Source organism: Theropithecus gelada, chromosome 1, assembly GCF_003255815.1.
Source record: "Theropithecus gelada isolate Dixy chromosome 1, Tgel_1.0, whole genome shotgun sequence".
NCBI lineage: Eukaryota > Metazoa > Chordata > Mammalia > Primates > Cercopithecidae > Theropithecus > Theropithecus gelada.
The window spans coordinates 70,180,481-70,195,739 of NC_037668.1; the positions used below are offsets into that span (position 1 = coordinate 70,180,481).

General features: G+C 39.6%; 2 protein-coding genes across 2 annotated transcripts in view; both read left to right on the forward strand.

Annotated features, from left to right (window-relative positions):
• Nucleotides 1–6,845, forward strand: part of PPCS (phosphopantothenoylcysteine synthetase) — a 34,020-nt gene extending 27,175 nt beyond the window's left edge. The window contains exon 3 of the mRNA XM_025382687.1: nt 6,591–6,845. Coding sequence (XP_025238472.1) covers nt 6,591–6,713 — 123 coding nt within the window. The 3' untranslated portion in view covers nt 6,714–6,845. The remainder of the gene's footprint in view (nt 1–6,590) is intronic.
• LOC112626224 (coiled-coil domain-containing protein 30-like) overlaps nt 1–15,259 on the forward strand; it is a 38,296-nt gene that overhangs the window by 3,407 nt on the left and 19,630 nt on the right. Inside the window, exon 2 of the mRNA XM_025388149.1 lies at nt 14,561–14,666. Coding sequence (XP_025243934.1) covers nt 14,652–14,666 — 15 coding nt within the window. The 5' untranslated portion in view covers nt 14,561–14,651. The remainder of the gene's footprint in view (nt 1–14,560; nt 14,667–15,259) is intronic.

Genomic DNA, 15,259 nt, shown 5'->3' on the forward strand with positions numbered 1-15,259 from the left:
ATTTTTTTTTGTTTTTTTTTTTTAATTTTTTTTTTTTTTTTTTTTTTTTTTTTTTTTTTTTTTTTAGATGGAACCTTGCTGTGTTGCCCAGGCTGGAGTGCAGTGGCAAGATCTCGGCTCACTGCAGCCTCTGCTTCCCGGGTTCCAGCGATTCTCCTGCCTCAGCCTCCTGGGTAGCTGGGATTACAGGCACATGCCACCATGCCCGGCTAATTTTTGTTTTTTTAGTAGAGACGGGGTTTCACCATGTTGGCCAGGCTGGTCTTGAACTCCTGACCTCAGGTGATCCACCCACCTCGGCCTCCCAAAGTGCTGGGATTACAGACGTAAGCCACCGTGCCCAGCCAAGAATATTATTCTTATGTACTTTGTTGTGTGGGCAATTTTAGGTACAGTTTAGATATCAGAGCATTTATAATTTAGTTTTATTACTTCAAGATCTAGTTTACCAGAATTTGAAAGTTAATCATCAAGTCTCAATAAATCCACTGGGAAAATGTTTGTTTGGGGATCTCACAGCACCATTCCAGGCAGAGTGACTTGAATGTCAAAATTTGTGGAAATATAAGCAGCATGATGGGGACCAATAAGTATACTGACATGAATGGCTAATGTCAAGGCATGGCAGAAGACAAGGCTAGAGAGACTGGGAGGAACCAGATTGCGAAGAATATCTGGTCCCAAGCTAAAGGGTTTGAACTCTACCTGAAAGCGACAAGAAGGTTAAGCAGCAAGTGATTTGCATTCGGGAGGATCAGTGTGGAGTTTTGCTGAGAACAGATTGGATGGGGGCCACCTGGCAGCAGGAACATCAGTTAAGGACGCTATTACACTAAACTGAACCAATAGTGAGGCAAGCCTAAGGCAGTAGACACAGAGAGGATGAATTAGAAAATGATGAAAGAAGTACTGCAAATTCAGTGACTGATTGCATACCAGAGTAGAATGAATAGGAAGGAGGGTCAAGGATGAATCCTGGGTTTCTGGCTTGGGAAACTGTTGACAGTGATTTTAACTATGAAATATAGGAGGAAAAGATGAATGGGTTATTCAAGCTGAATTGTTCACTAGACAACTGGAATGCATTGGTCTTAAACCGTAGACTCATTTTATATTGCTCTCCTAGCTTATAGCTTCTTCTCTGGAACTTGCATTTCTCTGCCAAATCTTGCTTAAAGAGTAGGCCCTCAGAGGCCATATTTGTACCCCTACTTTCAACGTTATTCCATGTACAGCTGACTGAATGGGGAAAATACAGGTAACTTTGAAGAGGCAGGCACAGCCTATTCAGTGAGCAACAAACAATTGTCTCTTTCAAAAATTTGAACTAAGAGATACAAAGATAGAAATGACTTAATCTAAAAAGTCACGTAGGCTAAGGACTTGAATAGCTGTTTTCAGCCTTGCTGATGAGCAAGCAGAGGAAGTTCACCTCTGTAGAGAAGCAAGAGGAGCACACTCACAGGGAAGCTCAGAGACAAAAGACCTCATGGGTCAGGAGAGACCATTAATGGCTGTGTAGTTCCGTATCCAACTCCTGTGTAGCCACATGTAGTTTCCAGCGTATGTCCTTGTACCTCATCCACTCAATAACCCTCATATAGTAGTTGGGATTGGCTGGTTGTGTGAGGGACAGAAAGCCCAAAATAATGCACTGAAAAAGAAAGAAATGTATTCCTCCCACATAGAAGTCAAGAAGAAAGCAATCTATAACTGGTAGAGCAGCACCCTGAAATGGTCAGAGACCCAGGTTTCTTCTCTCCTGATATTACAGCATCCATGGCATATGGTTTCCAGCTAATGGTGCCCAGGATGGCTGCTCAGGCTTCAGCTATCTTGTCTGAATTCCAGCTAGTAGAAAGGAGGAAGGAGAAAGAAAGGGGGTATCATGTTCCTTAAGGACAGTTTCTGGAAGCAGCACATAATTCCATTTACACCCATTGGTCAGAACTTGGTCACCTGACCATATCTATCAGTAAGGAAGTCAGCCTTGTGATCAGTCAAAGCACTAAATGTCTTATTTCTGTGGAAGAAGGGAATAGTAAATATTAAAGGACACCAGCAGTCTCTGCTACCCTCACCTGTATTCCAACTTCAATGTGTTTCTGTTTCTTGCCACTCCTTCTAGATTGATCTGGAGCATAGCAGAGAGAGATTCTTATTTAATCTTCCAAACAACCCAGTGAGGTAGGCAATACTATTACACTTACTCTACACACAGAATAAAAATTTAAAGAGGTTACCTGACTTGTGTAAGTCACACAATTACAAAGTAGCAAAGCCAAGGTTTGAGCCAAGGTATGTTAGACTGTTGTGCCCAAGCTGTTAATGACATGGTAGTGAGAAGGGTGGAGAGCTAAAGGCAGGGTTCTTGGAAATGGCAGCATTTGAAGGGATGGAAGAGGAGGAAGCCAGGAAGAATACTGAGAAGGAAAGGCTAGAGACATACGAGTCAAAACAGGACAAAGTGACATCACAACAGAATAATAAAAAATAAACTTTCAGGGGAGGAATGAAGAGGTACGGCAAAGAGATCATATGTTAAAACAAACAAAAACAGGGCCAGACACAGTGGCTCACACCTGTAATCCCAGTACTTTGAGAGGCTGAAATGGGAGGATCACTTGAGCCCAGGTGTTCAATTCCAGCCTGGGCAACATACCAAGACCCTTGTTTCTACAAAAAATAATTTAATAAACAAGATGGGCATGGTGGCACACTCCTGTAGTCCTAGCTCCTCATGAGACTGAGACGGGAGGATCACTAAAGCCCAGGAGTTTGAAACTGTAGTGAGCTATGGATGTGGCATTTTGAGTTCATTGTTGACTGATAATTTGAGTACAATGGTGAGAGCAGAAGGCAAAATGCAGCAAATGTGGGAGTGTGGAAGCCAAACACAGAAGCCACAATATAGGAGTGTGGGAGACAAATTGTCCAAAAGAGGATGTAGCTAGAGAGGTATATGGTGGGGCTAAAGAAAGGTTATTTTTTGTATCTTTAAGACCAGAGATGTCTTGAGCTGAGGACAAGAGAACAGTAGAGAAGGAGATAAGGAACATACAGAAGAGAAAATGCTTCCCTAAGGAAGCAGTATGGGATGGGGCCTAGAATACGGGTAACGGGATTAACCTTGATCAGGAGGATAGGAAGCTCTTCCACTGAGAAGGGAAAGAGGACAAGATTGGTAAAGATGAAGGTTGGTATGTTGGTGAGGAGAAGCAACTGACAGTTTTATGATGACCTTAGTTTTACTAGTTCTCTGGGAGACAAGGTCATTTGTCAAGAGTGAGGGGAGAGGTGAGATATTCAGTTTGATGGAGAGGTGAAAGTTTCGAATAGTTGCTGAGTGAAATAGTAACAGAAACTAGCAACTCATTAATGACCCAGTGGTTGAGAAGCTTGGCTCAGACCAGAGGCCATGAATTTGTAATGGTTCAAGTTTGCATGCTTGATTTTGTTCTCTACCAGCACTCAGCAACCTAAAATAGGTGGAGAATAGTCAAATGCATGAACTTTTCCAGGGCTGAGATTTGCAAGGAAGGTGGGACAAAGGGATAAGATAACTGGGAATGTTGGTGAAGGACTGAAATGATCAACAGTTGGGTTTAGGCTTGAGGGGCAAACAAGTGAAGCCAAAGAGTATCTGGTAGTTTGAGAGAGGATGTAATGGTCCAGAGACTGGAGGTATTATTGTAATTGTAGAATTCCTTTAGTTTAAGAGAGCAACTGCTTCACACCCATTAGGATGACTATTTTTTTAAAAAAGTAACCCAAAGTAAGTGTTGACAAGGATGTGAAGATATTAAGACCTTCTGCATTGCTGGCAGGAACGTAAAATGGTGCAGCTACAGTAGAAGACAGTAGGACAGTTCCTCAAAAAAAAAAGTTAAACACAGAATTATATATCTAACAATTCCACTCTTATGTGTATACCTCAAAGAATTGAAAACAGGGACTCAGATACTTTTAAACACCGGTGTTCATAGCAGCATCATTCACAATAGTTGAAAGGTGGAAACAACCCCAATGTCCATCAACAGGTGAATGTATAAATAAAATGTGCTATGTACATACAACGGAATATTATTCAGTCTTAAAAATAAATGAAATTATGATTAGTGATACAACATGGATTAACCTTGAAGACATTATGCTGCGTGAAATAAGCCAATACAAAAGGACAAATATTGTATGATTCCACTTCTATGAGTGATATAAAATAGGCAGGTTTATAGAGACAGAAAGTAGAATAGAGATTCTGAGAGCTGGAAAGAGGGGAATGAGAAGTTACTGTTTAATAGGTGTAGAGTTTCTGTTTGGGATGATGAAAACTTTCTGAAAATGACAGTGGTGATGGTTAGACAACATGGTGATTGTACTTCATCCCATGGAATTGTACAGTTAAAAATGGTTAAAATGGTAAATTTTAAGTTACGTATATTTACAACAATTAAGAAAAAGAGGGGAAGAGGCACAGAAGGTGTCAGAGGGAGACACATGGAATTTAGGATGGCAGGGTTTCAACATTAGTTCAGGCTGTTCATAAGGACTTAGGTGTAGCCATGAAGATGGGCAGCTAGAAAATGGTGAATAAAGATGACTGGCTTTGGGAGGATGGTCAAGTGATGGAGCATGGGTGATTTGTGCACTTGAGTATTGACCTGAAGCCTATAGTGTCCTCCTGATCAGCAAGGATCGGATCCAAAGGTTTTTCCAATATCCCTAATCCATTTTTCCTTTCAATATCCTCCAATCTAAGACTCCCCTACTCCACCCCTACAGCATGGGGATTATGCTGTTGGGCAAGCAACCACAGTACAGGACTTCTAATAATTTAAGCATTTATTTTCTAATCACCTCATCAGTTTATCACAACTGCTTTTAGCACTTTGAGGTATTTGCTTCCAGTCTTTTCTTTGTGTCTCTGGTGTTCACATAGTTATAATAATACTTTTGCATTCTGCTTTTCCTCTTAGCACTATCACAGAAGCATTTTTGCATATTGCCAAATAGTCCTCATAGGATGCTATGTATTCTTAGTATCTTGGGCTCTCTGCTACCCAGGACTAAAACCACAAGTAACTATGATGCTCAGAGGCCTGGTAGGCAGAAGGGGGAAGATATGAGTGGGGACCAGGTGAAGAAGGTTGGGGGAACAAAAGAAAATTTTTAGTATATGTCATGAGGAGGACCCACAGAGGTGCAGGATTCGGACTTGCATTCTTTTTCATCAGTATGAGTATCAGCTGATAATTAAAACCATGTATGGTCTAAAAATACTGTTGATGTGGAAATGGTAAGACTCTAGAAAGCTTGGCAATCAAGGAGAAAAATAATAAAGATATGGTTTTGCTTTTTAAAAAGCAAAATAGTATATTTATGTGGACTGAAGCACAATAACAGTTATGTCTGTCACTGCAATTTGGGTCAGATTAACTTCGTTAAAAGTTGTATTTGATTAGAACAGCAAGTCCTATTAATAGTTAGTGGTTCTAATCACTTGAGGTCAGGAGTTTGAGACCAGCCTGACCAACATGGTGAAAGCTTGTCTCTACTAAAAATACAAAAATTAGCCAGGCATGGTGGTGCACACCTGTAATCCCAGCTACTCAGGAGGCTGAGGCAGGAGAATCGCTTGAACCCTGGAGGCAGAGGTTGCAGTGAGCTGAGATCATACCACTGCACTCCAGCCTGGGCAACAGAGCTAGACTCCATCTCAAAAAAAAAAAAAATAGTTAATGGTTCTAGTAACACAGATATCACTTCATCAATCAGCAGATATTTATCTTTCATATACTGTCATAGTGCAAACTGTTATGTCGTGATTACTTGCAACCTAAAAAAATTAAAGACAATATCGATAGTAGACTTAGATCAAGAAGTTGCAGAAGAGAACTGAATTAATGAGAAGCCAACATAAATTATAAGACATATTCTGTGAGTAAAATCAATCCTGGATAGTATAGAATTGGGGCCTCTCTAGCTTCCAGAGGAGTCCTTTTATTTCTAAATATGCAATAAAAGGAACAAAGACTTCTTTGGACTTTAAAAAAGAAACAAGAGCCCTTTGGGAGACTTCAGATAAAAGTTGCAAACTTCAGAACAGACAGAAAAAGTTTTTCTTTCCATTGTACATAATTTTCATTAAATATGTCATTTGTTATTTTAGAAGATATACAGTTGTTCAAAGCTTAAATTTTTCGGTATTAGCAGCTATTTCATTTAAGTGCTCATAACTAGATAACAGTAGGAAAAGTAATATATGCATTGTAGAGAGTCTGACTCTAGTCATATATACATAGACTTATTTATTCCTGCTTTCAATTTTCCTCACATAGCAGCTTTGTATGTATATTGCCAGCTGTATTTTGTTCTTTAGAAATATCTTAGATTTTCCAAGCTGTATATACACACACATATGTAAGTGTGATGAAGGATCAGGTGGCTTACTAGCTTTCTATCACTAGTACCCTAAAGACTAGTACTCTAATAAGGAGCCTAAGGTGGCACCTACATAGATATCTTGCATCCTCAGTTGTGTGTGTGTGTGTGTGTGTGTACATACACATATGCTTATTTCTTCTATCAAGGGAAAAGTTCAGTTAGAAGACATACTTCACCATCTTGAAAAAGAAGAAATCGATCCCGTTGCTAATACAGAAGAACAACTCTGTTTGGTGCTTATTCCAGCCAGCACAGTGAAGACAGGCTGAGGACCGCTACCAGAGATGTAGAAGAGCTTGTAGTGAAGCACATGAACAAAACAAAAGAAGTAAGAACTAATAGTATAGAATTTTAAAGACGCCTGTGATTTTGTTCATTGCCCTTCATTAAATTGACATATTTAGAACTAATGTTTGGCTATCACTGTATAGTTGGAAAAGCACCCACGTGTAGACTTTTTTTTTTAATGAAACATGGCAACAGTCTGTATTGGTTTCCATTAAGACTACATGTATAGGATGTTGCCCAGTGATAACTGGTTGAACATCTAAACAGGACTGCTCCAGGTAGCTTAGGTGACTCTTTTCTTTGAAGGCTTAGAAACTAATGTCAGCATAGTATCAGTGAATCTGCTTCTCAAAGGTGGACTTGTATCAACCAAAGTTGTAGAGATGAGACACCTCCTTTTTAATTGACAATAAGAAATATAATTGCCAGAGGAACTAAACATGTATTTTTGGTGGCTGATGTATTCTCTTACAGACACATTATGTGGGAAGCCAACTTTTAATTAGATGTTTACTTGGTGAACAAATGATTCTAATTTTTTTTTTTTTTTTTGAGACGGAGTCTTGCTCTGTTGCCCAGGCTGGAGTGCAGTGGTGTGATCTCTGCTCACTGCAAGCACGGCCTCCCGGGTTCACGCCATTCTCCTGCCTCAGCCTCCCAAGTAGCTGGGACTACAGGCGCCCGCCACCACGCCTGGCTAATTTTTGTATTTTTAGTAGAGACGGAGTTTCACTGTGTTAGCCAGGATGGTCTCCATCTCCTGACCTCGTGATCCGCCCGCCTCAGCCTCCCAAAGTGCTGGGATTACAGGCGTGAGCCACCGCGCCCGGCCATGATTGTAAATTTTTATAGCATTGGCTGAGATAGTCAGGTTTCCATGATAGGGCTATCTATATCTACCCTTATTTCTGGACTTCATATCCTAGGACCAGGCACCTAGTGCTTAGAGGAGTAGATAAAGCTATTTTTTGACCGTATTGTTACTCTTTTGGATGTTTCCAATACTGATCAACATACTTTCTACATACTTTCTTTAAATGAACTAATGAATTATCTCAGGTTGCCTGGGAATCACTCTGCTATGTTTTCACAGCTCACACAGGTAATTTTTTAAATTTAATTCTTAAAGGACAATTCAATTTCCAAATTCTAAAGAAGAATGCAGCTCCTTTAGAATGAAAAGTGGTATAGCCTCATAGAGTGTGAACTTTAACATTAGGCAGATGGGGGTGAAAAATTGCCTTTAGCATTATCTTTCTGTTTAACCCTGGGCAAGTAACTCAACTGCTTTGAGCTTGAAATTTCTGTCTGTAAGATGGAGATATTAATAGCATCTTCAAAGGGATTTGTGAGATTTATACAGGTTAGCGTGTATAAATTACCCACGTACTTGGCATCTAGCAAGTGTTCAATAAATGATAGCTATTATCATTAGAAATGGATATTGTTCCTGCCATTTTAAAGAGGAAACTAAAGTTTGCCAGGAAGTGATAAAGTTGGACTGTGATTCCTATGTTTCTTCTATATGATTCAACTTTTTATACATATTTTGAGGAGTTTTCCTATAGGCTTCCAAAGAATTCACCAAAATGCAATTCAGTTATTTTGATAGTCTACTTCTAAGCACTTTGGCATAGTTAGAGCTCAGTCTCTGGTTTCTACCCATCAGAGTATGAATTCTAGCTCCTCTCCTTATTCCCTATGTGATAAGGCAAGTCTCTTAGCCTCTCGAAGCCTGCTGCTTCACTTCCCAAGTGGGAGAATAATAGTCCCATGTGGTTGTGGTGACAATTAAATATTTGATGTCCTTAATGTAGTGCCTGGAGCATGTTAGCTTTCTACCTGTTACTATGCACATAAAAGTAGCTTTTTGTGAAGCCGTTTTATTAACTGGAAACTATTTTCAAAGAATACCCAATAATTTGTTTTAATGTAATCTCCTGTTAACATTTAATCATCTTAGCCATCAGTTTCAGCATAGCAGTATAAACCTACTTATTATGTAGATTCTTCTCTGTTCATGGATATCATGACCATATTTCCTAAACCACAGATAGGGAGACTTGATTTGAAACCTGGTATGTTGATAGAAAAAAATATTAGAGATTAGGGCTGTCCCAGAAATTTGTGGCTACGTATCATCATACCTATGGGAAACATAGTGTATGATAATGTAAGACAGCTGGAAAGAAGTTTAGAGCCAGATGCCAACACTTGAGGAAAGCTGAGTTTTCCGTTGATTTCTCAGGTTATAGTCATGATAGAATGGTGATCTCTTAATTGCTCTTTCACTTCCTGGACTTTTAATGTGGATTAAAATATGAGCCATGGACTAAATGTAAGAAAATGTGTTTTTTTTAGGTGGAAAATTATGCAAACTATATTTGTATCCTAACAGAGGGAAGAGAAGCATTTTCTCATGGTTATGATGAAAAGGAAAATAAATAGCTTAGACATGAGTTTAAAGAGCTCCAACTCAAACAGAGCTGTTTTTCCTTTTGTGGGAACATCATTTTAAAACTTCTTCCCTAATTCTAGAAATTAACATATTATATAAAATTTGAGAAATGCATACAAGTATAAAGAAGGAAAAAATTATATCTTCTACCCCAAGAAAAGTATGATACTTCTAATGTTTCAGGTGTATTTTCTACCTGTCTTTTTAAAACGTATGTGTTCTGAAATAGTCTGAAATGTGTGTGAGAGTGCAGGGTATTTTTTTTTTTTTTAGTGTTTATTACAGCACTTTCCACTCTATATTATAATCTGTGTCAGCTCCTCTGGAGTAGAGATCATGTCCTAGTTTTAGTGATTTGTGTTTCTCACAGTACCTGGCTTAGGGGAGCCTAGTTTAGGGGAGGCAAAACTTTACCTCTTCCTCTTTAGGTTGTTTTTTTTTTTTTTTTTTTCCCCCAACTGGGCCTGAGAATTAAGTTGATATAAGACAGATTAACAGGAGAAAAGCATACAAACATATTTAAATTGGAAATAAATGGAAATGAAGACCCAAAGAAGCAATTAGAATCAATCTCTCATATACTGAGTTGGACAGATAATAGTAAGTTGTGAAAAAGCAACTAAATATATGGAAAGGCTGAAAAGATAAAAGAGTTACTTTAACAAGGTCTGTACAGAATTCTCTTGGCCTCAACTTCCCATCCTTAATTATAAGAGTGTTGCTTTCCTTCTAGCAAAGGGAGGGCATTTTTCAACATGGGAATTTCATCTCCTGCTTTTAAGAAATAGAAGGAAGATCAGAATGATCTTGCACCTGCTGTTTTTCAAGTGTGTTTAACTCAAAATAGTCAATACACCAGAGTGGTATATTTTTAACTCCTTCACTAGCATATTAAGGACTTAGAAAATATTAAGTACTTCAAAACTTCAAAGGAAAATACAGATAGAACCCCTTTAGAATATTCTATATTTGTGTAACTACACACTTAGGTGCTATTAGGCCGGGCGTAGTGGCTTACACCTATAATCCCAGCTCTTTGGGAGGCTGAGGCGGGTGGATCACCGGAGGTGGTGAGTATGAGACCAGCTTGACCAACATGGAAAAACCCTGTCTCTACTAAAAATACAAAATTAGCCTGGCGTGGTGGTGCATGCCTGTAATCCCAGCTACTTGGGAGGCTGAGGCAGGAGAATCGCTTGAACCTGGGAGGCAGAGGTTGTGGTGAGTGGAGATCGTGCCATTGTACTCCAGCCTGGGCAACAAGAGTGAAACTCTATCTCAAAAAAAAAAAAGATTAAAATATTAGGTGCTATTATTATACATATTATTATATATGGTCAGTGATTATATTTACCACACATTTATTATTTTCTTTACCTCAGCATTTTTCCTTGCATCTCAGATATTCCATTCGGGATCATTTTCCTTTTTCCCTTTAGAAATTCCTTTTACAAGATGGCAGTTTTTTTGTTTGTTTGTTAGGGTTTTTTTTGCCTCAGGTACAGAGAAAATTGAGTTAATCATAGGACATGTTACATATGTATTGTACCCTCATTTTTTCCTTTGTTGCTTTCTGCTAGGTAGACTGAATTTTCTTCTGATGAGTTAAAGTTTATATTATATTTTTGTTTGCATAATGGTTGCATTTTAAGAGTTTTCTTTAATTCCAACTTTTTTTTTTTTTCCTCTACAAAGCTTCTGGAAAATTTCTTCCAGCATTTCTGGTAATTCTCAGTAGGAAGGTTGTTCAAGGGTTCTAATCTGCCACACTGCAAGGAACATAAGATGCTGTATGTCCTTCTGCCAACATGTGTTTTTCTTTGTTTTGTTTTTTTGTTTTTTTGAGACAGAGTCTCACTCACCTAGGCTGGAGCGCGGTGGCACAATCTTGGCTCACTGCAACCTCTGCCTCCCGGCTTCAGGGAATTCTCCTGCCTCAGCCTCCCCAGTAGCTAGGACTACAGATGCACGCCACCATGCCTGGCTAATTTTTGTATTTTTAGTAAAGACGGGGTTTCACCATGTTGGCCAGGATGGTCTTGATCTCTTGACCTCATGATCCGCTTGCCTTGGCTTCCCAAAGTGCTGGGATTACAGGCCATGGGGTTTTGCAATATAAATTAGCTCATGATGATTGATAATAGGAGAACGATGTCATTATAATGCAGAAGTTCCTATACAATTTTCCCTAGCATGTTAATGATTTGGACTACCAGTAAGCCTCAGTTTGTACATGAATCCTATTCATCCCACATTCTTCAAATTAGACTTAATCTGAACTTGAAATAAATCTGTAAACTATGAAGGAAAGAGATAAGCCAGTGGTTGTAGTTCAGTGTGGATAGTCCTGTGCTAAGGGAAAGCAGAGAACACTAGGAAAATTCAGGGGAGGTGATGGGATAGACATAATGGGGAGGGTGACCAGAAAAGGCTTCCAAAGGAGATTGTATTGAGTTGTGTTTTGAAAGGTGCTAGCTAGATTAAGAAGCTGGGAAAGGCATTCCTGGCAAAGGGAACAGAGTCGATAATACATACTAGTTCACATGAGTGAATGCTAAGAAGAAATGTGGCTGGAGATATTTTCTTTTCTTTTTTTTTTTTTTTTTTTTTTTGAGACGGAGTCTTGCTCTGTCGCCCAGGCTGGAGTGCAGTGGCCGGATCTCGGCTCACTGCAAGCTTCGTCTCCTGAGTTTACGCCATTCTCCTGCCTCAGCCTCCCGAGTAGCTGGGACTACAGGCGCCCGCCACCTCGCCCGGCTAGTTTTTTGTATTTTTTAGTAGAGACGGGGTTTCACCATATTAGCCAGGATGGTCTCAATCTCCTGACCTCGTGATCCGCCCGTCTTGGCCTCCCAAAGTGCTAGGATTACAGGCTTGAGCCACTGTGCCTGACCTGGCTGGAGATATTTTCAGGAACCACGTCATGGTGAAACCATATGCTAAACCAAGGCGTTTGGATTTGACACCTGGGCTATGCTTGATGTTCCTGGATTATGCTAAAGGCATAAAAATATTTTTGAATATATGAATTATTGATTTTGTTATAAAAGATCTAGAGAATCACTAAATCATTTTAAGAGGGCAGTTAACATGATCTGATTCATGTTTTAGAAAAATTACTCTAGCAACAGTAGGGGGATGGATTACATAGGGACCAGATTGGAAGTGGGAAACTTAGGGGTAGTTTTGCAGTAATAAAGAATGAGAATGAAAACAAGGCTCAGAGTGTAAATGGTGAAGGGAAGATGAACTAAGTTATTAATGAAAAGGAATCTGTAAAACAAATTGAGAATGGTGGATGAAATCTTGGATGACTCTAATGCCATCTACTCAATCACTTTTAGATCATAGTTTTCTAATAATAGCCAGAAAGAATTAACACAGATTCTCCAGCCATGCACGGTGGCTCACGCCTGTAATCCCAGCACTTTGGGAGGCCAAGGGAGGTATATTGCTTGAACCTAGGAATTTGAGACCAACCAGGGCAACATGGCAAAACCCCATCTCTACAAAAAGTACAAAAATTAACCAGGCATGGTGGCATGCACCTGTAGTCTCAGTTATTCGGGAGGCAGAGGTGGGAGGATCACCTGAGCCTGGGAGGTCAAGGCTGTGGTGAGCCATGATTGCATCACTGCACTCCAGCCTGGGGAATAGAGCGAGACCCTGTCTCAAACAACAGAACAAAACAAAACAAAACCAAAACAAACAAACAAAAAAAACCCTAGATACTCATTTTATGATAAAATATGGCCTGTAACATTCGTGTTACATTCCCAATTTGCTTAAAGCTAATATTTTGTTTTAACTAATGTTGTAAAGAGCCTGAGCATAAAATAATTAGCAGAGTCACTTTTTTTATGTGTAGAAACTGACAAAGTGATTCTAAAATTGATGTGGACATGCAAGGTCCTAGACTAGTCAAAAAACTGAAAAAGAACAAAGTTGGAGGACTAACACTTCCTGGTTTCGAGACTTAACCATAAAGCTGTAGCAATCAATAAAATATACTCCTGGGCTGGATGCAATGTTTCACACCTGTAATCCCAGCACTTTGGGAGGCCAAGGTGGGCAGATCAACGGAGGGCAGCAGTTCACGACCAGCCTAGCCAACATGGTAAAACCCTGTCTATACTAAAAAGACAAAAATTAGTCAGGCGTGGTTGTGAGTGCCTGTAATCCTAGCTATTCAGGAGGCTGACGCAGGAGAATCGCTTGAACATGGGAGGTGGAGGTTGCAGTGAGCCGAGATTGTACCACTGCACTCCAGCCTGGGCTAAAGAGTGAGACTCCATCTCAAAAAAAGAAAATGCATTCTTGGCATTCAGATAGATCTATAGATCAATGGAACTCTCAATAGAGAGTTCAGAGATAAGCCCACAAGTACACCATCAACAGATTTTCAACAAAGGTGACAAGGTAATTCAATGAGAAAAGGATAACCTTTTCAACAAATGGAACAATTAGATATAGACATATGCTAAAAAAAAAAAAAAAAAAAAAAACTCCCCAAATCCCGATCGAAGTTCTGTTTCCCATTGGTGAGGAATGCCTGCCCTCAATACCACAGGATAGCCAAGTACATAACACCTGACACTAGACAGAAATGAGACTGGTAACAGTTTATTAGTCACATATATTCACAGCCTATGGGAAGAGGATAGATATGCTATGCTATGCAGGGCCACAAGGAGTTACTCTCAGGAATAGAATGAACTCGTAGAGGGTATGGGAGGCAGGCTTTGTAGTGACAAGAAGATGAGGTGCCTCCTGGTTCCCCTGGGAATATGTGATTGGCTTCTCTGAAAAATTCCATGGGCTGGCAGGGAAGTGAAACCCATTAGTTTGAGGACTGGGTGGAGTACAGCTGCTCCGGCTGATAGAGGAACTGGCCAGATGGAGACTCTTTCTCTCTGGATGGGGGACATACTCTGGCCAAGTAACTGATGGCTAGGCTTTTTTGGGGCTTCTGTGAGGCTGAAAGATGCCAAGTCCATACATGAAATTTTAGACCTTGCAATAAATTTATCTCACGCCATATATAAACTCAAATTGTTTGCTAGATATCTGTGATTATGAAATATCTATTAATTTACTAATGTATGTAGGTACATTTTTATAATTTTCCCCTCAAAGATCTTGCACATTTTTCTTAGATTTATTCCGAGGTACTTCATATTTTTAGATGCTATTAATAAATGCTATATTTTTTTAAAAATTAATTTTCTACTTATTTGTCACTGGTATTTTAAATTATAATATTTTAATATATTGACCTTATATCTAGCAATCTTGCTAAAATTTATCATTCATTTTTATACTTTAGTTGAAGATTTAAACATTTTCTCTCTCTCTGTTTTTCTTGTCCAGGTTGGAGTGCCGGAGTGCAGTAGCACGATCTCCTCTCACTGCAGCCTCAACCTCCTGGGCTCAAGTAATCCTCCTGTCTTGTCCTCCCAAAATGCTGGGATTACAGGTAAGCCACCACACCCAGCCAAAATGGCATTTTTGTTCACAAAGACTGATTTATGTACATTTCATTTGTATGTTGAATTTTGTTAAGAAGAAATTGGAACAAATCCACCAGTCTCTACAAAGAGAACATCAAGAACCTGTGTAACAGGCCGGGCGCAGTGGCTCAAGCCTATAATCCCAGCACTTTGGGAGGCCGAGGCAGGCGGATCACGAGGTCAGGAGATCAAGACCATCCTGGCTAACACAGTGAAACCTCATCTCTACTAAAAATAAAAATAAAAATAAAAAAAATTAGCCGGGCGTGGTGGCAGGCACCTGTAGTCCCAGCTACTTGGGAGGCTGAGGCAGGAGAATGGCGTGAACCCGGGAGGCGGAGCTTGCAGTGAGCCGAGATCATGCCACTGCACTCCAGCCTGGGCGACAGAGCGAGACTCCGTTTCAAAAAAAAAAAAAAAGAACCTGTGTAACAGTCTAAAAAAATCTAAGCGAGGTTAAAAAAAGAAATTATAATCCTTTACTTCATAATTGTGGCTAATTACAAATCAGCTTTTACCTTGGAAGTATTTTGTTTCAATATATGAAAATATATAGATT